The 24316-nt window shown below is 41.6% G+C and overlaps 1 protein-coding gene and 1 long non-coding RNA gene across 12 annotated transcripts in view; one reads left to right on the top strand and one right to left on the bottom strand.

Annotated features, from left to right (window-relative positions):
* The window catches only part of LOC107523444 (zinc finger protein 709-like), a 511405-nt gene that overhangs the window by 237855 nt on the left and 249234 nt on the right, over positions 1–24316 (top strand). For 8 of the 11 annotated variants that reach the window (XM_060182100.1, XM_060182099.1, XM_060182096.1 and 5 more), the window contains 3 exons: positions 72–198; positions 394–454; positions 858–4560. The exons of 1 other annotated variant lie outside the window; for it this stretch is intronic. In XM_060182100.1, the coding sequence (XP_060038083.1) occupies positions 165–198; positions 394–454; positions 858–2328 (1566 nt within the window). In that variant the 5' untranslated portion in view covers positions 72–164 and the 3' untranslated portion in view covers positions 2329–4560. Of the gene's footprint in view, positions 1–71; positions 199–393; positions 455–857; positions 4561–24316 lie in introns of those variants that run through there. 2 more of the 11 variants (XR_009547353.1, XM_060182090.1) reach the window with 2 other exon arrangements.
* Positions 16662–17674, bottom strand: LOC132535605 (uncharacterized). The gene is made up of 2 exons (XR_009547360.1): positions 17278–17674; positions 16662–16918 (listed from the first exon to the last, which is right to left on the bottom strand). It is a non-coding gene; the product is annotated as an uncharacterized LOC132535605 (long non-coding RNA).

Below are 24316 nucleotides of genomic sequence, written 5' to 3'. Positions count from 1 at the left end.
AATAGAGCCTAGACATCCAGTGCACTTTCAGTATTAATCATTTTCATATACACATATTGTATATATTATAGGACTCAGTAACTTGTGAAGATGTAACTGTGAACTTCAGTCAGGAAGAATGGGCACTACTAAATACTTCAGAGAAGAAACTATATAGAGAAGTGATGTGGGAAACACTCCAGAACCTTCTATCAATAGGTATGAATGATATTCCTTCATTTGTCAATTAGAAGACAATTTTCTTTTCTTTATTTCTTTCTTTTTTTTCCCACCAATGATCTCCTATGTGAAATGTGGAAATGTGTTAAGTAAGCAGGGCATCAGGGAATGCTTGTAGCTCAATAATTTTGCTTAGTAATTCAAATATTTCTCTCTCTTTCTTTTGCATTTAAGGAAAATTGCAGGAAGATTATTTCACCAAAAAACAGCAAGGCCACGAAGGGAATATACAAAGGTGAGAGTCACATTGAAAATAAAACATAATGTCCCACCTGAGAAAGCTACTGTGTTTTGAATTTTTTTTTCTCCCTGTAAACTTCACTGAGATTTGGTGTCTACATGGTTCCCTCTCTGTGTGGACTCTTACTATTTTATTATTTTGCTTAATTCAGATAAAAGTATAAGAGTCAGAGAGAAAATAGCACTGCTTCATCCCCTTGTAAAGCTTCCACTGTATTTGGTAGTGATATTTTTCCAACATTATTTTGGCCAAGTATATAAAAATTTGTATCATTTTTGTGATTACTTGTGTATAAAAATGACCAGTAGTTCTGATTGTTTATGCATACAATCTATTCTAATAATGTTTATTTATTTTTTCATTTAAAATATATGATTAATATACCTTATTTTTACAGAAATATTATTGAGAAATTATCTGAGAATGAAGAAAGTCAATTTGGAAAGAAAATTCATGAATGTGAAGTATCTGACAAGCTATTCACTTGTTCCAGTCATCTTCAAAGATATGATAGAACTCATATCAGAGAAAACCCCTATAAATTTAAATTATGTAGTAAAGACTCCATTCAGTCCAGTAATCTTTGGACACATGAAAAAACTCAAAGTGGAGAGAAACCCAATGAATATCAACAATGTAATAAAACAATCAGTTGTCCTGGTTCTGTTCAAACACATGAAAGAATGCATAATGGAGAGAAACTCTATGAATGTAAACAATGTAGTAAAACATTTAGTCATTCCAGTTCTCTACGGAGACATGAAAGAACGCACAGTGGAGAGAAACCCTATGAATGTAAACAGTGTAGTAAAAGATTCAGTTATTCCAGTTCTCTTAGGTTACATGAAAGGACTCACAGTGGAGAAAAGCCTTATGAATGTAAACAATGTAGTAAAACATTTAGTTATTCCAATCATCTCCAGTTACATGAAAGAACTCACAATGGAGAGAGACCCTATGAATGTAAACAATGTAGTAAAACATTCAGTCAATGCAGTTCTCTTAGGTTGCATGAAAGAATGCACAGTGGAGAGAAACCCTATGAATGTAAACAATGTAGTAGAACATTTAATTATTCCAATTCTCTTCGGTTACATGAAAGAACTCACAGTGGAGAGAAACCCTATGAATGTAAACAGTGTAGTAAAACATTCAGTACATCCAGTCACCTCCGGTTACATGAAAGAACTCACAGTGGAGAGAAACCCTATGGATGTAAACAGTGTAGTAAAACATTCAGTAGTTCCAGTTCTCTTAGGAGCCACGAAATAATGCACAGTGGAGAGAAACCCTATGAGTGTAAACAATGTAGTAAAACATTCAGTTATTCCAGTTCTCTTCAGTTACATGAAAGAACTCACAGTGGAGAGAAACCCTATGAATGTAAACAATGTAGTAAAACATTCAGTTATTCCAGTTCTCTTCGGTTACATAATAGAACTCACAGTGGAGAGAAACCATATGAGTGTAAACAATGTAGTAAAACATTCAGTACATCCAGTCATCGTAGATTACATGAAAGAACTCACAGTGGAGAGAAACTCTATGAATGTAAACAATGTAGTAAAACATTCAATTACTCCAATTCTCTTCGGTTACATGAAAGAACTCACAGTGGAGAGAAACCCTATGAATGTAAACAATGTAGTAAAACATTCAGTTTTTCCAGTTCTCTTCAGAGACATGAAAGAATGCACAGTGGAGAAAAACCCTATGAATGTAAACAGTGTAATAAAACATTCAGTCAGTCCAGTCATCTTCGGTTACATGAAAAAACTCACAGTCAGAAAAACCTTATGAATATAAACAATGTAATAAAATGTTCAATTGATCTAGTTCTCTTCAGCCATATAAAAGAACTTATATAGGATCTCACCTGCAGGAGGGAAGCTTCACATGTGATGAAGGAGGGCTGTGGTGGCATCATTTGACCCTAGGGCTCAATCAAGCTTTTAATAATAGTAAGTGCATACTCTGTTGGGTGAACTGTCTCCTAAGTCCTATCTATATCTAAAGTCTTAATGAACATAACTGTCTAACATCACAGGTATGTGTAATAATGTGTAATGAAGCAGGGCTGCAGGTGTTTTACTTTATCCCCCCTCCTCTGTCTCCCCCTTTTCTCTTGTTTCAGTCTCTGTCAAGTAATTAATAAAAATTCAAAAAACATTCCTAAAAAACAAAAGAACATATAAGACAGATATCCTATGAAAGTAAACTATGTAGTATTCAGTCATTGCCATTGAGAGAAATAAGTGTGCAATGAAAATAAAGTCCATTTATGTAAAGTATTTAGTAAAACCTGTAGTCATTCTAGGAATCCTTGCATACATGAAAAAACTTGCTTTGGAGAGAGTCCCTATGAATGTAAATGTGTTATATCACATGGACTTATTCCAGTCATCACTGAGTTAAAAAAAAAAGTTAAGAGGAAACCTAAAAATATAAAATATTAGAAAACAATTAACTATTTCTTTTTATTTGCATTCACACGAAACACCTCACAGTGGAATATAAAATTGTGTTGTAAATAAGGTCATAAATTTTATGTTTCAGTTATTTTAATGCATATTAAAATAGTGAAAATAAATTTTATGATGATAAATGATATTCTGAATACCAGAGAGAGAATGTTGCATTCTTAGAGCTGGGGCAGTAGCTAGTATATTGTAGGCTTATAAGTAAGTTGTCCTAGGTTTGATCCCTAGCACTGCATATACCTGAGTGATGCTTTTCTTTTTATCTCATGTTAATAGATGGATACATCTTTTAAAATGACAATAGCCATCATAACTCCATAACACACAAATGTAATCACACATGGAAATACATACACACACACATAGTAGTAATGTGAAAATGTTTCTTAATTCTACATCTTCACTTCAAAAGCATGGAAAAGAGCAGCGGGCATGGATACCTCATTAATGTAATGATTAAATATATTCAAATAAAATGACAGTTTATGCACATAAGAATGAACTTGCATTAGAAGTGTAAAATTACCTAAGAGTATAAGTCCTTAGAGGCCTACAGTCACCCTCCCCAGTTCATCAGGTTCAGTCTCTTCCCTCTAACTGTTCTATATTTCCAGGCCCTAATGTGTATATACTGGAATACACACTTTACCTACCTGTCGAAATAATAAAAAAGTATTATAAGTATACAATTAAGTTAATAATCTATAGATTTTCAGAGGTACATCTAATCTCAGTTGTCTATGGGCATATAATCTTTATATATATTCTCTGCTGTTTACATGGCATCATAACTAATGGAAATACTTTCACCCAAATGTCAGTGAACTTGTATCCACTTTGCTAAACATTCTGAATGACTAAATTAAAGTGAAATAAATATAATCAGTAATTTAAATAAAGACAACTTTGAGGGGGGCTGGGTAATGGTACACACAGTTGCATGCATAAATTACCATGTAAAAGGAGCTGGTTCAAGCCCCCAACCCCCACCTTCTTGTGGGAACTTCACAAGCACTGAGGCAGTACTGCAAGCATCTGTTTCTCCTTCCCTCTTAATCCCCCCTTTCACTTGGTTCACTGTCTACCCAATAAAATAAAAAGTTAATAAAGTATTTTTAAAAGTTACTGGTGTATTACACCAAATTTAGCCAAAAGGCTCTGGGGTTGAGGAGAGGGTTCAGGTCCTGGAACATAATAGCAGAGGAGGACCTAGTGGGGGTTGAATTGTTATATGAAAACCTGAAAAATGTTACACATGTACAAACTATTGTGTTTTACTGTAAACCATTGATCCCCCAATAAAGAAATTATTAAAACAAAAAGGAGAGTACTTAAGTACACTACTTCAGATGGAGATCATAATTTTTACCAATCATTTAGAAAAGGGAAATTCAAACCTGTTGAAATAGAAATATGCCTAGGAGTGAAATATGCGTTTTTATGTATTTTGTCCTTTGTGTCTTTTGTTTTGCATTAATTTTGTCATATTTTTAGCCTGCTTACCAGCACACTGCTGAGCTGTGGTTCATGGAGATTGAATCTGGGACTTCAGAACCACAGGCAATAAATAAGTCTTGCAAAACTTAAAATATATGTATTAAAGAAAATTGTTTCATTAAATTATCAGTGATCTCATAACAAATTTCCTTGAGGTTAAAGCCATTTTGGTATTTATAGTGTCATAGAATTAAAAATACATTGATCTGATTTAATACCATGTTGATAGATCATCCATTTCTCATTCAGTCTGGAAGAAAGATGGTATTGAGTATGAAAATGCCCGGCTTCCAGAAACCTTGGATGCACTGTCCAGTGTGCAAGCAACTATGATTTCAGTTTGCCTTACACCCTAACATGTGAATTCAGATTCCTGATAGCTAGGATTCAGAGCAGCAGTTAATCATTTAAAGACCTTTCCATGGGCTGCACTTTTCATCTAGCTTTGGCACATGTAGAAACTTCCATAGCTGGATCCACAGTACTTTCAGCAGCACAGCATAAAATTGAATGATTAATGATAGCCTATTTTGGCAGAGGTGTAGTCAAGCCTGCTGTCTGACAGGGTCCAGCAAGTCAAGGACTACCTGCAAACAGGGAAGTCCTAAGACCAAACTGAAGCTATTTACCCTTTTTTGTTTAATGGCTGAAGTGAAGTCAAGCCTGCTGTCTGACAAGGTCCAGCCAGGCAAGGACTACCTGCAAACAGGGAAGTCCTAAGACCAAACCAGAGATATTCCTTCTTTTGTTTCCGATTACATTGCTAATTTGAGGACCTATTGGCTATTTTGTACATATACAAATAATACCTAGGGACAATAAAGAGATCCCCAGGGAAAGCACATAGTAACAACAATTATGGCAATGAGTGTAACAAGACTAAAAATGACCTAGAAGCAAAAGCTGCTACTCATTAACAGGCTTTTAGAAAAAGAGCTTTTTGACACCACTACAGCTTCTCTATTAGCTAGACTCAGACTAAAGACCAGTATTATGGGTGGCTGATAGAATGAGTGGCAGACTGTGGTCTCCACCTAAATATAAAGAGGCCCTATTGCTTACCCTCACCCACAGACCCTCTGCTTCCACTTAAAGGTATCTATGATGAATATAGAGGTTGCGTAGTTAAATAACTAGTGTTAGGGTAAATGGGTAGAAGTTAGTAAACTTTCATATATGCAAAGGTCAGCCAGAAGAGAGCCCCCATGGTGTGTTCTTACTTTATAGCAGAAGATAAGACAGCTTACTAGATATTACAAAAGACTTGGTTTATATGATCTAGTTAGACCCATCCAGGAGTGGCTTAAGAAGAAAACCTATTAAGACTGAGTTCCAGGGAGGAATGTTAATTCATACAGAAGGTCAAAACAGGGAGATGGTCATTTCAAGGGAACTTTCAAGGGAAGGTTTAGGCTACCCCAAACCAAGGGAACTTTCTAAGGAAAACATACCTAAAATAATAATGTAGTTTAAGGCCATTCTTGATGTTAATAAAAACAATTTTGCATGATGTCAACTGTATCCTTGATGTTAGTGAAAACAATCTTACATGATGTCAACTATATCTGGGTAAAAATTGTTTTAAAATAAAGCTCTGGGAGTCAGGCGGTAGCGCAGCGGGTTAAGTGGAGGTGGCGCAAAGCACAAGGACTGGCGTAAGGATCCTGGTTCGAGCCCCTGGCTCCCCACCTGCAGGGGAGTCGCTTCCCAGGCGGTGAAGCAGGTCTGCAGGTGTCTATCTTTCTCTCCCACTCTGTCTTCCCCTCCTCTCTCCATTTCTCTCTGTCCTATCCAGCAACGATGACATCAATAATAACTACAACAATAATAGGTACAATAAAAAAAACAAGGGCAACAAAAGGGAATAAGTAAATATTAATAAAAATAAAGCTCTGCAGAGAGAAAAACAGACACTTCTCTCCTGCACCTGAAGCAGCTGATGTGTCTTTCATTTCACTTACCCGCCAATTCCCCTTTCCTTCAGGAAGTACCCTAATTACTTTGACCAGGGCTGGCCCCCATGGCACTATTTGATCACAACTTAATCACTTCAGGCCCAAGTCACACAACCCTAGGGTTCCCCCATAGATACAATGGGCCTAGACCTTTAACAGATTCCTCTCTACCATCACTGGTCACTTCTATCAGGAATCTCATCATAAGCCATTACAAGGGCCTCTTCTGAACCTTGCTGTAACTGTAAAATAGCAATGATTGGGACTGCTCACACTTTCCAAAGAAAGGCTGGGTCAGTCTACTCTACCACTCAAGGAAGACTGGTCCTGAAATGAGTGCAGCCTAGAATGTTCCCTGCTGTGAATATGGAACTGCAAGCTTAGACTGACAGGGACTTGGAGATTATACAGGCTTCCTGGGCACTGAGTTAGATTGCCATAAATCCAGTAAATAGTTACTTTCATTTATATATTTTCTTCCAGTTTGGGAGTTTCTCTCTGCCCTAATCCAGCTTCCTAGCTCTGTTCTCAACTCAAATTATATAGATTATATATTCCTAGACAATATTTTTAACCCACCTCCATGTTGCTCAGGCAAAAATTCACTAAAGTCATGGGTTCCTAGGAAGATACCTAAAATAGAATTCCTAGTTTCTTAATCCCTACTCTCATCTGTTCTATCCCTACTTTCTGGTTCCTGTTAATTAAACATTTAATCCTGCCTCATAATTTACTACATTTCAGCTACCTAGTTGCAGATGACAATATGATTACACCCTGAACTCTCTAGGTAGACAACCTCACCAAGGTGTCCTGGAACTTCACCTCTCTAGAACTCTACCCCACTAGGTAAAAACAGAAACAGGCTAGGGGTAGGGATCAACCTGTCAATGCTTATGTCCAGTGGAGAAGCAATTACAGAGGCCAGTACTCCTACCTTCTGTACCCCCACAAATAATTTTGGTCCATACTCGGGGAGAAATGTTAGGGGAAGATGACTAGAGGGCTCTGAACCAAATTCCACCAAACCCCAGAAAAGAGGAAATAAACAAAAGCTAATCAGAAGTAGTAATAGGTGTAGGTATGACTTCAAAAGGAAAAGAAGGCAGGGCCATATGGGGAAAAGAAAAGGGCAAAAATATTGATATATAGACAGGTAGTTATATAATTGATAGCCAACCCATATCTGTCACCTTGGGAGAACCGCTGCATTTTCTTATGGAGGGAATGAAGAGGCAGTACTCTGATGGGAACAATGTGGAATTGTACTCTTGTTATCTTGTAATTTTGTAAACCAATATTAAATCACAATAAAAATGTTAAAATTGGGTCACTATGATATATTATAAATTGAAATAATCCCAAACCATTTGAGAGATTATATATCTGCTATAACATAATCATAGAATTATGATGATAGCCAACTCAGTCATTTTATATATATCATTTGAAATCACTTGTGATATGTTACTTCATCAGGAGGCCTAGTAATTGTAGCTGTCATTTTAAAAATATGAACTTATACATGAGAATCAACATATTCAATATTGGTGGTTTTATTTTATTTTTAAAAATATTTTACAAGTGTCTTTTAAAAATATTTATTCCCTTTTTGTTGCTTTACTGTTGTAGTAATTACTGTTGTCATCATTGTTGGATAGGACAGAGGGAAATGGAGAGAGGGAGAGAGAAAGACACCTGAAGACTTGCTTCACCTCCCGTGAAGCGACTCCCCTGCAGGTGGGGACCCGGGGGCTTGAACCGGGATCCTTATGCCAGTCCTTGCACCTAGCGCCACCTGCGCTTAACCCGCTGTGCTACTGCCCAACTCTCTATTGGTGGTTTTACATCCTTGATACTATTTTGTCTAGTAAACTCAAGCTCTTAACTACAGTCTTCTCTGGCAGATTTTTAAAGCAATTATTTTTATTTATGTATTTACTTTTTGTTCCAATTTTAGTATATGTGCTGCTGAAGTGAACACATATATATTTACTTTTTGGTTATCTCAGAGGTACCATATCTCCAGGCTTCCTTTTTCAGATAGAAAAACTGAGGCAGAAAGGAAAATAGAGAAAAAAACCACTAGAGAAAGATAGAAACAGACTAGGGGTATAGGTTGACCCACCAACATCCATGTCCAGCAGAGAAACCAGAGCTTCCACTTTCTGTACCCCATAAATTATTTTGGTCCATACTCCAAAGGGGTAGAAATGTTGGGTTAAGATGGCCAGAGGGATCTCAACTCCAATTCCAGCAGAATATAGACATTGAAGTTGGGGGGAGGGGGAACACTCAGAATTAGCAATAAGTATAGATGTAAGGTAAGGGCAGGACTTTAGGGGGGGAAATATATATTGTTATAGAATGATAGTCAACCCATATTTGTGACCTTGGGATAACTACTGCAGATTCCACTAGTGGGAATTGGGACACAGAACTGTGGTGTTGGGAATGGTGTGGAACTATAGCTGTTATCTTATATATTTTAAAATCAGACTTAAATCACTAAAAAGAAGAGAAAAAAAAAAACAACACAGGCTGAGTTTTTCCTTCCTGCACACAGACACAAAGCTATTTTTTCAGTTGATCTTGGGCTATTATCAATAATCCAAACAACTTAGAAGAATTTAAAACCTAGTCCATTTGTCTAGACTATGGTCACCACAATTGTGTATATTAGAGGCCAAGAATTGATAGACATACCTTTAAGTAAAGGGTTTGATTTCAAATACTTAATCATCAAAACCTGCATCATTTCTGTGCCAGCATCTGACCCAATAATCTCTCACTACATCTCTTCCAGGCACCCTCTGTTTTATACTCTAAATTAGTCAATGAAAATATCCCCTCTTTGTGGTCATTATGTCTGGTTGGTATATACTGCACCTCTGAGTACAGCCCCACTAAGACTCCTACAATTAACAGAATTTTAGAATCTTAAGATTCTGATCTAGGAAAAATTTCCTATATGGGATAGTTGATTAGACTACCAGATCCAAGTTGTTAATAATGGCTTTAATTATCTGTTGAGAAACTAGTATGCTGAAAAAATAGATAACCTAGCAACCCTAAACCTAACAATAACCTAACAATAACAATAACCCTAAACCTAGCAATAAAACCAATGAAAATACCAGCAAATATTCTGTTGCAAAAAATAAATAACACAATATTGTTATGTCAATCATTCTATTTCCAAGAATAGTAAACAATGAACCAACCAAGTATTCTCTCCTTTAATGCTGAGTCAACTAACATCTAAAGAAATAATTATTGCCGACACTGGGGTTCACCTTCACACAACACACCATCTTTCTACAAAGCAGCAGCCTGTTAGGTTTCTGTTTTGTGGGGGTTTTTTTCTCCCTGTTTGTAAAGACCATTATATTAAATAAATGTAGTGTTTTCTTTAAAAAAAAAGAATTATTGCCAATTAGAGAGGACAAACATGGATTGTAATACTTATACGACTAATCCTATTTATCGGATCGAAATCCACTATACCTTTTCATTTGATCTTGACTCACTGGGACTTCACTAGTATAAGCTGAATTTTTTCAGATAGAAAAACAAGAGTCAGAGATACACAGACAAAAATGCACCATAGTACCAAAAGTTTCTTCAGTGTGGTGGGGCCAACCTAGACTCTGGATCATGTCCATGACATAGCAAGTGCACTACTTAAGTGAGCTGTCTTCCTAGCCCTCCACTAATTCTCTAGCTATAGATTCATTCACATCACTTCAGCACTCTCAATAAATCTGAATTAGCACAGTCCCTATGAGTGGAAATACTAATTACTAATTTTTTCCACAAAACAAAAACATCTTTAGCCCAGGAAACACATCCCATTCATTCCCATGCTAGTAATTATCCAACTATTAGTCTATTCATTCAATCATTACTCTGCCAAGCAGTCAGTATCATTGGCAGCCACATGATAATAGATACTGAATTTACCAAAATTTTCATTCCATTATGGTTCTAATTGTACTGTCTTAGGGTCTGCATAAACTCTAATTCTTAGGCATTTCATGATAGTGAGCCTCTAGTAACAATGATGACTCTTGATTAGATTCTGAATTCTATTTTAATCCTGTTGGGAGCCCTAAAGCTACCTCAGTCATGACATTCAGCCAGCCTAACCCTGCACACCCTCACTTCTCCTCAGCAGAGTCTCCAGGGCCCCATGCAATCAAGTGACCTGCATTAACTTTCTGTTTAACCCCTGTCTGCAACCCTAAAGCTTCCTAAAACTACCTGCAAGAGGACTATTATTTTAGACAGAACCTATACCACTTTGCTGTGTCATGGTGTTCATCCAGATTAGCCCTGCCCACCTGCAGAGTCTTTAGGAGCTCACCAGGAGTCCTTACTAGGTTAAACTTTCCTTTTCTCCCCTAAAGGAGCCCTAAAACTACTTAAATCTACCTGCAAGAGGACTATTCTCTCAGACTGGCCCTAATGCCATTTTGGTGGGTCATGATGTTAAGCCAGCCTAGCCCGCCTATACCTGTTTCCCCTAAACAGATTTTCCAAGGCCCCATTAGTGATATAATGAGCATCAACTTTTTGTTTAAACCGTGTAGGGAGTCCTAAAGCTACCTGCAAGACTGGCCCTATGCTGTTTTGCTGGTTCATGGTATTAAGCCAGCCTATCCTCACACACACCTGTTTCCCCTCAGTAGAATCTCCAGGGGCACACCCAGTAACTTTACTGGATTAAACTTTCTTTTTCACCCCTGTTGGAGGTCCTTAAACTACTTAAATCTACCTGCAAGTGGACTGGTCTTTCATATAGACCTATGCTGTTCTGATGAGTCATAGCAATACAAGTCTATCCCTGACCACCACCGCTTCTGTGCAGAAGAGTCTCCAGGGACTCCACCCTATACACTGAAAGACTTAAACTTTCTGTTTTGGGAGTTGGGCGGTAGCACAGCAGGTTAATCGCAGGTGGCACAAAGCACAAGGACAGGCGTAAAGATCCCAGTTAGAGCCCCCGGCTCCCCACCTACAGGGGAGTCGCTTCACAGGCGGTGAAGCAGGTCTGCAGGTGTCTATCTTTCCCCCCTCTGTCTTCCCCTCCTCTCCATTTCTCTGTGTCCTATCCAACAACTGGCATCAATAACAACAACAATAATAACTACAACTATAAAACAACAAAGGCAACAAAAGGGAATAAATATATATTTAAAAAACTTTGTTTCATCCCTGTGGAGAACCTGAAAACTACCTAACAGTATCTGAAAAAGGAGTGTTCTCTCAGACTAGCTTGGCCTAGCCTCATGCACTCCTGCTTCCTTTCAACAGAATCTCCTGGTCCCCACATGATGACATGATTTTCATAAACTTTCTGTTTGACTCCTGTTGGGAGCCCTAAAGCTACCTGCAAGACTCTTCTTTCAAACTGGCACTATTCCACTTTGCTCAGTCATGCCATTCATCCAGCCTAGCTGCACTCACCCCAGCTACACAGAACAGTCTCCAGGATGTCCATTGACACCAAGACTGACTTAAAGTTTCTGTTTCACCACTGTTGGGAGCTCTAAAGCTACCTGAAAGAGGAATGTTCTCTCATACTGGCCCTATGCCAATTTGTTGCATCATGACAGTCAGCCTAACCACACTAACCCTCACTTTCTCTCAGCAGAATCTTCAGCAGTCCATCCAGAGCCTTGACTGGCTTCAACTTTCTGTTTCAACACTATTGTGATCCATAAAGCTTCTGCAAAAGAACTTCTCTCAGACAGGCTCTAAGCCATTTTGCTGAATCATGGTGTAAAGTCAGTCTAGCCTCTCCCACCCCATTTCCCTCAGCAGAATCTCCAGGTACGCCCCCCCCATGCCCAGACTGATTTAAACTTTCAGTTTTAACAGTGTTGACAGCCCTATACACAGCAAAAGCTAACACAAGTTCTCTCAGACTGGCCCCATGCCATTTTTCTGAGTTATCACATTCATCTAGTCTAGCCCTGTCGCCCCTCACTTCTCCTCAGCAGAGATATCAGGGTTGCACCCAGTTCCCTGACTAGCCTAAACTTTTTGTTTCACTCCTATTGAAAGCCATAAAGCTACCTAAATCTACCTGCAAGAGAACTGTTCTCTAAGACTGGCCCTATGACATTTTGATGAGTCTTGGTGTTAAGTCAGCCAAACCCTGCTCACAGCTGCTTCTCCTCAGCGGATACGCGCTTCCCCTCAGCAGTCCTAGACATTGTGTTTCACCCCTATTGGGAGCCCTAAAACTACCTGCAAGAAAACTGTTCTCTCAATCTGGTCCTATATATTTTTGCTAGCCCCTCAGACTACTGCTTTCCCTCATCAGAGTCTCCAAGGCACCATGTGGTGACATGGCTGGCATCAACTTTCTGTTTAACCTATGCTTGAGTCATAAAGCAACATGCAAGAGGACTGTTCTCTCAAATTAGCTGTATTCCATTTTGCTGAGTTACGGTGTTCACACAGCCTAGGCATGCTCACCCCCACTTCCCATCAGCAGTGTCTCCAGAGGCCCTCCTGGTAACCCACCTGACTTAAACTTCTTGTTTCACCCATTTGGGATCCCTCAAACTATTTAAAGCAACCTGCAAATGGACTTTTCTCTCAGACTAACCCTATGCTGTTTTGCCAAGAAGCACCCACCACTGCTTCCTCTCAGCAGAGTCTCTAGGGGCTCATCCAGTGAACTGACTGACATAAATATTCTGTATCATCCCTGTTGGGACCCCTAAAAACCTTAAAGTTTCTATTTCGCCAGTGTTGGAAGTCCTAAAACTACATATAAGAGGAATGTTCTCTCAGATTGGCCCTTTGTTGTTTTGTTGAGTCATAGTTTTCACCCAGCCTATTCATCTCACCCCTCTCTTTCTCTCAGCAGGGTCTCCAGGAAGCTCATAGGCACCCTGACTGGCTTAAAATTTCTCTTTGAAACCTGTTAGGAGTCTGAAATATACCTGCAAGAGGACTGTTCTCACAGACTACCCTTATGCTATTTTTCTGAGTCATGGCAATCAGCCAGCCTATCTCTACCACCACCTCTTCCCCTCAGCAGCATCTCCAGGGCACCAAGTGGTGATGTGACAGTCATACATTTTCTGTTTAATCTCTGTTGGGAGCTTTAAAGCAACCTACAAGAGGACTGTTCTCACAAACTGGTCCTATCCCATTTTGTTGTCATTGCATTCAGTCAGTCTAGCTACACCCACCACCACTTCTGCTCAGCAGAGTCCTCAGGAGTGTCCCACCTTGTGCCCTGACTGCCTTAAACTTTCTGTTTAAACCCTTTTGTGAGCACTAAATCTACCTAAAGATACCTGCAAAAGGACTGTTCTCTTAGACACCCTATGCTGTTCTTATGAGTCACAGCATTCAGCTAATCTACCTTCTCCAGAGCCCCAAGTGTTCATGTGACAAGAATAAACTTCCTGTTTCACCACTCTTCAGAGCCCTAAAGGTATCTGAAAGAGGACTGTTCTCTCATATTGGCTATATTCCCTTTTGCTAATCATAATGTTTAGCCAGTCCAGCCTCACCAACCCCTGCTTCCCCTCAGTAGTCTCCAGTGACCATGCCCCTGTGCCCTTACTGACTTAAAATCTAGGTTTGAACCCTGTTGGAAGTCCAATACATACCTAAAGCTACCCGCAAGAGGGATGTTCTCTAAGACTGACCCTATGCCATTTTGCTGAGTTATGGCATTCATCCAGTCTCACCTTGCCAATCCTGTCACTTCTCAGTAGAGTTGTCAGGAGCCCACCAAATGCTGACTGGCTTAAACTTTCTGTTTCACACCTGTTGGGAGCCCTAAAGCTACATAAAGCTACCTATAAGAGGAAGGTTCTCTTATACCGGCCTTATGCCATTTCACTGATCATAGCATGTCGGGTTGCATCGCAGAGGAGAGAGAAGAGACCAGGAACTTGTGGTGGAGTGGGAACGCAAATCTTTATTCACGCAGACACCCCAGAGTTGGGTGTGAGCACAGTGGTTTAGGCCACGTGGAGCTAGCAAAATGGCCGCCTCCCACTATGCCCACCAGCCCTTCTCCAGGTCTTCCCCAGGTCAGGGCACAGAAGAGAAAGAGAGCGAAACCAGAACAGCAGCAGGATTTCTAGGGTAAAGACAGAAGTGGCAAGTCAGGAACAGGATTGGCTAGGAAAGGGGCTGGAGAGAGGCAAAAGGCATGCTGGGAAGGTGGAAGCGTCCTTAGCAACTGTTGTCATGGTTTTAACTGAATTAGCAATACCTTGAGGGGATAACATGGTAGGGATATTTCAGGCAAAACAATGATTATGTAAGCAGAGCAGGGGAGCTGGCTTTAAGGCCCAACAATAGCATTCAGCGAATCTAACTTCACCAATTACTGCTTCCCCTAAGTAGAATTTCCACAGACCACCTTGTGGCCTTACTGACTTAAACTTTTGGTTTTAACCCTACTGGGAGCCCTATACATACCAAAACCTACCTCAAAAAGATTGTTTTCTCAGATTGGCCCCATGACAGTTTGCTGAGTCATGGCATTCATCCAGTCTCATCCTGTCCCACTCTCACTTCCCCTCAGCAGAATTTTCAGAGTCCCACCTAGTACTATGACTGACTTAAACTATCTATTTCACCCCTTTTGGGAATCCTAAATCTACCTAAAGCTACCTGCAAGAGGATTGTTCTCTCAGACTGGTGCTATCCCATTTTGATGAGTCATGTCATTCATTAAGACAGCCTAGCTACACCCACACCTGCTTCCCCTCAGCAGAATCTCCCAGGGCCCACCTGGTGACCTGACTGGTCACCCTGTTGGGAGCCCAAAATCTACCTAAATGTACCTCCAAGAGGACTGTTTTCTCAGACTGGCCCTATGCTGTTTTACTGAGTCATATCTTTCAGCTAGTCTAGCCCTGCCCACCACTGCTTCTGCTCACCAGTTTCCAGGGTCCCAATCTATGCTTTGACTGACTTAAACTTCATTTCAACCCTGTTTGGAGCCCTGAAACTACCAAAAGCTACTTTCCAGAGGACTTTTCTTTCTGACTGGCCATAATGCTGGTTTGCAGAGTCACGGCATTCAGCCACTCTAACCCCACCCACCACTGCTTCTGCTCACCAGCATTTCCAGGGGCTCCCATCATGCCTTGATTTAAACTTACTGTTTCACCCCTCTTGGAAGTCCTAAAACTACCAATAAGAGAACTGTTCTCTCACACTGACCCTGATTACTTTTGCTGAGTCATGCTGTGCAACCTAGCCCTGCCCAACACACCTACCACAAATCACAGTCTCCGGTGGGATCACAGGCATCTTGACTGGCTTCAGTTTTATGTTTAAACCCTATTGGGAGCCCTAAAACTACCTGTAAGAGGACAATTCCCTCAGATTTCCCCTATGCCATTATGTTGAGTCATGGAAATCAGGCAGCCTGACCTCACCCACCCCAGCTACACAGACCAATCTCAAGAAAGTGCACTGACACCCTGACTGACTTAAAGCATCTATCTAACCACTGGTGGAATCCCTAAAGCAACCTACAAGAGGAATGTGCTCTCAGACTTTCCCTATGCTGTTTTGCTGAGTCATGGTGTTCAGCCAACCTAACCCTGTTCACCCTCTCTTCTTCTCAGCAGAGTCTCCAGCGTTCTACCCAGATCCCTAACTGGCTTAAACTTTCTGTTTTCTGTTCTCAACCACTGTTGGGAACCCTGAAGCTATCTAACACTACCTTTAAGAAGACTGTTTGATCAGACTGGTCCTATGGCATTTTGCTGAATCCTGGTGTTCATCCAGCCAAGAACCATCCACCACTGCTTCCTCTCAGTAGAGTCTACAGGGTACCCAGTGTATTGACTGGCACAAATATATTGTTTCACCCCAGTTGGGAACCTTAAAACTATCTAAGGGGGCCAGGTGGTGGCATACATGGTTGAGTGCACATGTTACAGTGCACAAGGATCCAGGTTCGAGCCCCTGGCCCCCACCTGCAGTGGGAAAGCTTCACAAGTGGTGAAGCAGTGCTGCAGGTGTTTCTCTCCCACTCTATCACCCCCTTCCCTCTAAATTTATGACTATCTCTACCTAGCAAATAAAGATTTAAAAAAAAAAACTATCTAAAGCTACCTGCAATAAGACTGTTCTTTCAGACTGGTCATATGCCATTTTGCTGATTCATGGAATTCAGCCAGTCTAGCCCCACCTACCACCACTTCTGCTTAATAGTTTTCCCATGTGGTGACATGACTGGCATAAAATTTCTGTTTGGGGACCAGGTGGTGGAAAATTCTGTTTGACCCTTATTATGAGCCCTAGTGCTACCTAAGGCTACCTGCAAGAGAACTCTTCTCTCAGCCTGTCCCTGTGCTGTTTTTCCTGCATCATAGTGTTTATCCAGAACTGCCTACCACCACTTCCCCTCAGCAGATTCTCCAGGGGCACACTCAGCAAACACACTGACATAAACTTCTGTTTCAACCCTGTTGGGAGTCTTAAAACTACCTAAAGTTACCTGCAAGAGGACTGTTCTCAGAATGAACCTATGTTTTTTTTTTTTGTTTTTTTTTTTCCTCCAGGGTTATTGCTGGGCTCTGTGCCTGCACCATGAATCCACCGCTCCTGGAGGCCATTTTTCCCCCCTTTTGTTGCTCTTGTTGTAGCTTCGTTGTGGCCATTATTATTGCCCTTATTGACGCAATTCGTTGTTGGCTAGGACAGAGAGAAATGAAGAGAGGAGGGGAAGACAGAGAAGACCTGCTTCACCTGCAGACCTGCTTCACCGCCCATGAAGCGACTCCCCTGCAGGTGGGGAGCCGGGGGCTTGAACCGGGATCCTTACCCCGTCCCTGCGCTTTGCACCACATGCGCTTAACCCACTGTGCCACCGCCCGACCCCCACCTATGTTGTTTTTCTGAGTCATTACATTTAGCCAGGTTATCCCCACCTACACCTGCTTCCCCTCAGTAGAGCCTCCTGAGCCTCATGCTGTGACATGACTTGCACCAACTTCCTGGTTCTTCCTGTCTAACCCCTGGTGGGAGCTCTAGATCTTTTCAAAGCTACATGCAAGAAAACTATTCACTTAGATTTGACCTGTGCCATTTTGCTGAGACATGACATTTAGCCCCTCCTGACTCCTGCTTCCCCTCAGCAGAGATTTCAGTGGTCCACCTGGTGCTCTGACTGACTTAAACTTTCTGTTTCACTTCTATCAGGAGACATAAAGCTACCTGCCACAGGACTGTTCTCTCAGACTGGCCTCAGGTCATTTTGCTGAGCCATGGCATTCCACCAGTCTAGCCCTAATCACCACCACTTCCACTCAGCAGTCTTCAGGGGCACCTCACCTTGTGCCTTGACTGGCATAAACTTTCTGTTTTATGAACCATAAAGCAATCGAAATATACTTTCAATAGGACTGTTCTTTCAGACTGGCCCTATGCCATCTGGCTGAGTCTGTTGTCTATCCAGCCTAGTCCTGCCCACCATCACTACTACAAATCAGAGTCTCCTGGGTGCCCACCTGAAACACTGACTGGTCAAAATTTTCCATTACAATCCTGATAGGAACCCCAGAGATAACTAAAGCTAACTGCAAGGGGCCTTTTCTCTCAGAATGGCACCATACCATTTTGTTGAGTCATGGCAACAGACAGCCTACTCCCTCTCACCACCACTTCATCAGAGTCTCCAGAGCCCCAGCTGGTGCACTGACTGGCTTATACTTTCTGTTACACACTGTATGTAACAGTATACAACTGTTACAACTGTTGGGAGCCCTAACCTACATAAAACTACCACCTATAAGAGAACTTTTCTCTGAGACTGGCCCTATGCTGTTTTCCTGAATCGTGGTGTTCAGGCAACCTAGCTCTTTGCACCCCTGATTTCCCTTTTCTTCTTCTAGCGTTTGCCCTTCTTCTGTAGCCAGTCAACAGCATCAGGTTGAGCCTGATGTAAAGTTTCGAGACCTCCTTTGAATCTGGAGAGGTGGCAGTCGTTGACTATGTGGGTCATTGTCTGTCTGGAGCCTCAGGGGCAGTTCGGGTCGTCTCTGGCTCCCCAGTGATGGAACATAGCGGCGCACCGGCCATGGCCTGTTCGATGGCGATTGAGGAGGGCCCAATCATAACGTGCTAGGTCAAAGCCGGGTTGACGCTTGCAGGGGTCTGTGATGAGATGTTTGTTCTTGACCTCAGCTGACTGCCAACTCTGTTTCCAAGAGTCTGGAACAGAGAAGTTCAGTGTAGGCGTAGGGGACCAGATTGGGTGACGAGACGTCAAGCGTTGGACAGGGTAGGCGAAGATATCCGTGTATATTGGCAGGTCCGGTCGAGCGTAGACGTGGGAAATGAACTTAGATGATGCCGCATCCCGACGAATATCTGGCGGGGCGATGTTGCTAAGAACTGGCAGCCATGGATAACCTGGAAGCAACCCAGGTGTCCAACAACAGATGAGTGGCTGAGCAAGTTGTGGTATATATACACAATGGAATACTACTCAGCTATAAAAAATGGTGACTTCACTGTTTTCAGCCAATCTTGGATGGACCTTGAAAAATTCATGCTAAGTGAAATAAGTCAGAAACAGAAGGATGAATATGGGATGATCTCACTCTCAGGCTGAAGTTGAAAAACAAGATCAGAAAAGAAAACACAAGTAGAACCTGAAATGGAATTGATGTATTGCACCAAAATAAAAGACTCTGGGGTGGGTGGGTGGGGACAATACAGGTCCATGAAGGATGATAAATGACATAGTGGGGGTTGTATTGTTAAATGGGAGTCTGGGGAATGTTATGGATGTACAAATTATTGTATTTACTGTTGAATGTAAAAAATTAATTCCCCAATAAAGAAATAAATTTAAAAAAATAAAATAAAATAAAAAATTTAAAAATATTTATTCCCTTTTGTTGCTCTTGTTTTATTGTTGCAGTAATTCTTGCAGTATTGTTGCAGTATTATTGCAGTAATTGTCATCGCTGTTGGATAGGACAGAGAGAAATGGAGAGAGGAAGGGAAGACAGAGAGAGGGAGAGTAAGATAGGCAGGTAGGAACCAGGGGCTTGAATCTGGGTCCTTGCGCACTGTAATGTGTGCTCAACCAGGTGCACCACTACCCAGCCCCTAAAAAGTTATTTCTTTGAAACAAAAAAATATAGCTCAGCACACTATAAAGTGAGATTATTAAACTAGCTGGTCCCTAGATCCCAAGAGTAAGGTTGAATTTGGAGGTCCTGAGTGGTAGTGCACCTGTAAAACTCACATGTTAGCACCTGCAAGGATCTGGGTTCAAGCCTCTGGTCCCCTCCTGCAGGAGGGAGGCTTTACAAGCAATGAAGCAGTGCTGCAGGTGCCACTCTTTCTCTCTCCTCTATTTCTCCACTCTGTTTCTTTTTGTTTTGTTTTGTTTAATCTTTATTTATTGGATAGAGACAGCCAGAAATCAAGAGGGCAGGGGTGATAGAGAGGGGAGAGAGATAGAGAGACACCTGCAGCACTGCTTCACCACTCGCAAAGCTTTCTCCCTGCAGGTGGGGATGGGGGCTTGAACCTGGGTCCTTGCGCATTGTAATACATGTGCTCAACCAGGTGTGCCACCACCCAGCCCCCCAGTCTCTCCACTCTGTTTCTATCTAGAAATTTAATTTAGTGTTTTCTCTTCTGATCTTGTTTTTCAACTTCTGCCTGTGAGTGAGATCATCCTATATTAATCCTTCTGTTTCTGACTTATTTAATTTAACATGAAATAACAAGATCAGAAGAGAAAACACTAAGCAAAACCTGGTCTGGACTTTGTGTATTGCACCAATACAGGTCCTGGAAAAGGATGACAGAGGACCTAGTGGTGTTGTATTGTTATGTGGAAATCTGGGAAATGTTATGCATGTACGAAATATTGTATTTACTGTTGAATGTAAACCATTAATCCCCCAATAAAGGAAAAAAAAAATACACAGGACATTTAAATACCTGAAAAAATTTAATTTGATTTAATTGGGTGTGTCAGAGCCTGCTTGGAAAGACCCTAAATGATAGGTGTCTTTGACAGGCCCTCCCTTAGGACCTGGCTTCTCCCTTCCCTGTGGAGATCTGGGCCTTCATCTCCATCCCCACCCTCAGCTGTCATTGTCCTTAGAGAGGAAAAGAATGTCCTGTGTGCCCCTATATCCCTGCCTGACATATTACCCTACAATTAAAGACAGAATTGCAGGAGAAAACCCAGACAAAAGGTTCATAATGGGGCAGGGGGAGGGAGATAGCATAATGGTTATACAAACAGACTTTCATGCCTGAGTCTCCAAGGTCCCAGGTTTCTTGAAAGGGTAGATAAAATAGATAAACCTCTATCTAGACTCCCAAAAAGAAAAGTTATGATAAAAACAATCAGAAGATGGGCTGGGTTGTGCTCACATGTTATAATGTGCAAGGGCCCAGGTTTGAGCCCCCAACCCCTACTTGAAGGGGGGGGGAAGCTTTGAAAGTGGTGAAGCAGGACTGCAGGTCTCTTTCTCCTCCTCCTTTTCTCTCGATTCCTGGCTATCTCTACCCAATAAATAAAGTTTTTTTAAAAGTAATCAGGAGGGCAGGCGTAGGTAACATAATGGTTATGCAGAGACTCTCATGACTGAGACTACAAACAAAATAAAACATTCAGGATTGAAAGAGATGAAACTACAGCTGGTAATGGGGAGATAAAGAATCATATGTGAATATTATGAACATCTTTTTTAAAAATTTATTTTCCCTTTTTGTTTCACTTCTTTTTTTAATTGTTGTTGTAGTTATTATTGTTGTTGTTATTGATTTTGTTGTTGTATAGGACAGAGAGAAATGGAGAGAAGAGGGGATGACAGAGAGGGGGAGAGAAAGAGAGACACCCGCAGACCTGCTTCACCACCTGTGAAGTGACTCCCCTGTAGATGGGGAGCTGGGGATTGGAACCAGGATCCTACGCCAGTCCTTGGTGCTTAACCCGCTGTGCCCGACTCCCATTATGAACATCTTTATGCAAATACACTGGACAACCCAGAAGAGGTGGATGCATTTCTAGAATCATAACACTTGCCAAGCCTAACCCAAGAGGAAGTAGATAGTCTAAACAAGCCAATCACTAGGTTAGAAACTGAATCAGTAATAAAAAAAAAAATCTTCCCAAGGGGCAGGGGAGATAGCATAATGATTATGCAGACTCTCATGCCTGAAGCTCCAAAAGTTCCAGGTTCAATCCCCTGCACCATCATAAGCCAGAGCTGAGCAAGTGCTCTGCTCTGTGCGCTCTCTCTCTCTCTCTCTGCATGTCTCTCAAAAATAAAAATAAAAATCTTCCCAAGACTAAAGTCCAGGCCCAGAGGACTTTACCCATGAATTCTATAAGACTTTCTTTTTTAAAAATATATTTTTATTTTATTTTATTGATTTTTTTGAGAGAGATGCAGAGAGAGACACACAGAGAAACACTAGAACGCTACTCAGCTCTGGCTTATGGTGGTGCGGGGGGTTGAACCTGGGACTTAGGAGCCTCAGGCATAAGAGTCTGTTTGCATAACTACTATGTTGTCTCCCCCACCCAAGATTTTCAAAGAGAAAAAAAAAACAGACACAGAAACTTTCAAGAATGCTAGTACTATTTCTCCTGACCCACCCTCCTAGAAGCTGATTGGACAGCACTCCTGTCATACAACCATAGCGATGTTTGATTGGATATTTTTCTTGTTGTCTGGATCATTTTCAGAATCAAGGCACTAAAACAATTGTACAGGCAGAGGGAGCCCTGATGAGTGTGGCAGTGGCTCCATCCAATTATAGAGTCTAGGAAAGAGGTTGTGACCAGTGCTCTATCCAATCTGGGCTGCTATTGGGTGGTGCCTGCAAATTTAAGAAGTCACTCTAGAAGAAAGTCCTTTCTTGCTCACAGAGCCTTGGCTTCCTTCTCTTGGCTGCTCTCATCTCCTAGTAATTGACCCTTTGAGGAGAACACTTGAGTGACTCCAGAGTCTGTATGGAAATTGGTGAGTGTAGGCCTCCAGGGCTGAGATGGGAAAGGGTTGCTTCAGACAGGCCAAAATCTCCTCTCCCTGTTCCTGACCAAATTCTCCAACCTCTGTTTCAGTGTGGATTCCTTATGTCCTGTCCTTGCCCCTCTTGAGGGTTCTAAATTCCAGTGTGCTCGGATTTGAGGATGATCTGGCTCTGATATCTGTCACCCCATTGATTGCTGATGTTGATTCTGCTGATCTGGCTGGCTAGGCGGGTGCCCCCTTCCTCCCACACTGTTCCATGTGCGTCCCTCCCTGAGTTGCACGCTTGGTCAAAGAGGACGACATTTCCCCGAAGAGAGACAGAGTGGTTTTCAGTTGAGGGTATACTGGTAGCTGTGCTTCCCTGCTAGAACCTCCAAACAAGCTCTCAAGGCCCATTTGTAGCAGAATGGAGGGTAGTTAAGCTTCCAAGACTCCAGACACATCCAAATGAGGCACTGCATGCGGCAATCTACCCTTTAAAATAAACAAATAAATAAGTAAATCCATTGTGCTCCATTGGCAATGTCTTTATGATTTATTTATTTTTTTATTAGTTTTCCTCTATTTGACAGAGAGAAATGTAGAGGGTGTTAGAAAAATAAGAAACAAATTGAGTAGATGAAGTAGACAAAACAAGCCTGTAACGAGCAATTCTCAAGGCCCAGAGTAGCCAAGAATTGAGAGACTCACCTTGTGGGGCTAACAGAGATGCCTTTTTTAAAAAAAAAATTATTATCTTTATTTATTGACTAGAGACAGTCAGAAATCGAGAGGGAAGGGAGGGATAGAGAGGGTGAGAGACAGAGAGACACCTGCAGCACTGCTTCACCACTTGTGAAACCTTCCCCCTGCAGGTGGGGACTAGGGGCTTGAACCTGAGTCCTTGCGCATTGTAACATGTGCGCTCAACCAGGTGCAACATCACCCAGCCCTTTTTTTTTAACCAGAGCACTGCTTGTCTCTGGTTTATGGTGGTGCAGGGGATTGAACCTGGGACATGAAGCCTCAGGCATTAAAGTCTCTTTGCATAACCATTATGCTATCTACCCTAATCCCCTTTTATAGGATTTCAGTTCCGGGTGTTAAGTCTGTTCTTGCATCTGACCAGTCAAAGTGGTTGTTTACAGGTTCTGTGGGAGTTCTCAGAGGGGCTATTAATTGGTGTCTTCGACCACAGCACTGATGCGAGCAGTGTGTTTGACCCAAGATGCAAGCAGTCTGCTTGAGCAAGATGAATTATTTTTGTGTGGCAGGTCTCCGTATGTCTCCTTCAGAAGGAAGAAGAGAGACAGACACCTGTACTATTACACTGCTTGTGAAACTTCCTCCCTGCAGATGGGGGCCAGGGGCTTAACATTTGTTCTTAAGCAAATGTTACCACCATTGGGCCTCCAATTCCTGTCTTTAGCATATACTGTGCTGGACACTGAATATGGAGTCTCAGAACCAGTTCCATCATTGGTTGAGTTTCCAGGCATCTGGATTCTAGTCCTTGACCTGGGCTGGGGGACTAAGCAAAGACTGCCTAATCCCAAACTGGAAAAGCAGGTTGGTGGTTCCACATAATATGAGCATCCTGTTGCCTCCTAATGTGTTCAGTGGAACACAGGTTGATTGGCCCTAACTGGGCCCTGGGGTTTTAGTAAGTGGAAATAAGAAATCTTCCATTTCTCTCTGTCTCTCTTCCCTCCTCCCCCACTCTCTTTTACCAGAGTAATGCTCAGCTCTGATTTATGGCTATTCTGGGACTGAAGCTGAGACCTGTCTCAGGCATGAAAGATTTTTGAATTACGCTACCACCCCACCCTTTTGTTTTCTTAGTGGAAGATGAACTTTTAAGTATCCCAGGGTTGGTTTGTCTTCCAGTATAGTTATGGTGGGAAATATAAGGCATCCTATACCTTAGAT

The sequence above is a fragment of the Erinaceus europaeus genome, chromosome 23 (assembly GCF_950295315.1).
Source record: "Erinaceus europaeus chromosome 23, mEriEur2.1, whole genome shotgun sequence".
In the NCBI taxonomy this organism is placed as follows: domain Eukaryota; kingdom Metazoa; phylum Chordata; class Mammalia; order Eulipotyphla; family Erinaceidae; genus Erinaceus; species Erinaceus europaeus.
The sequence above is the reverse complement of the archived record's forward strand: the minus strand, read 5'-3'. Positions and strand labels throughout refer to the sequence as shown.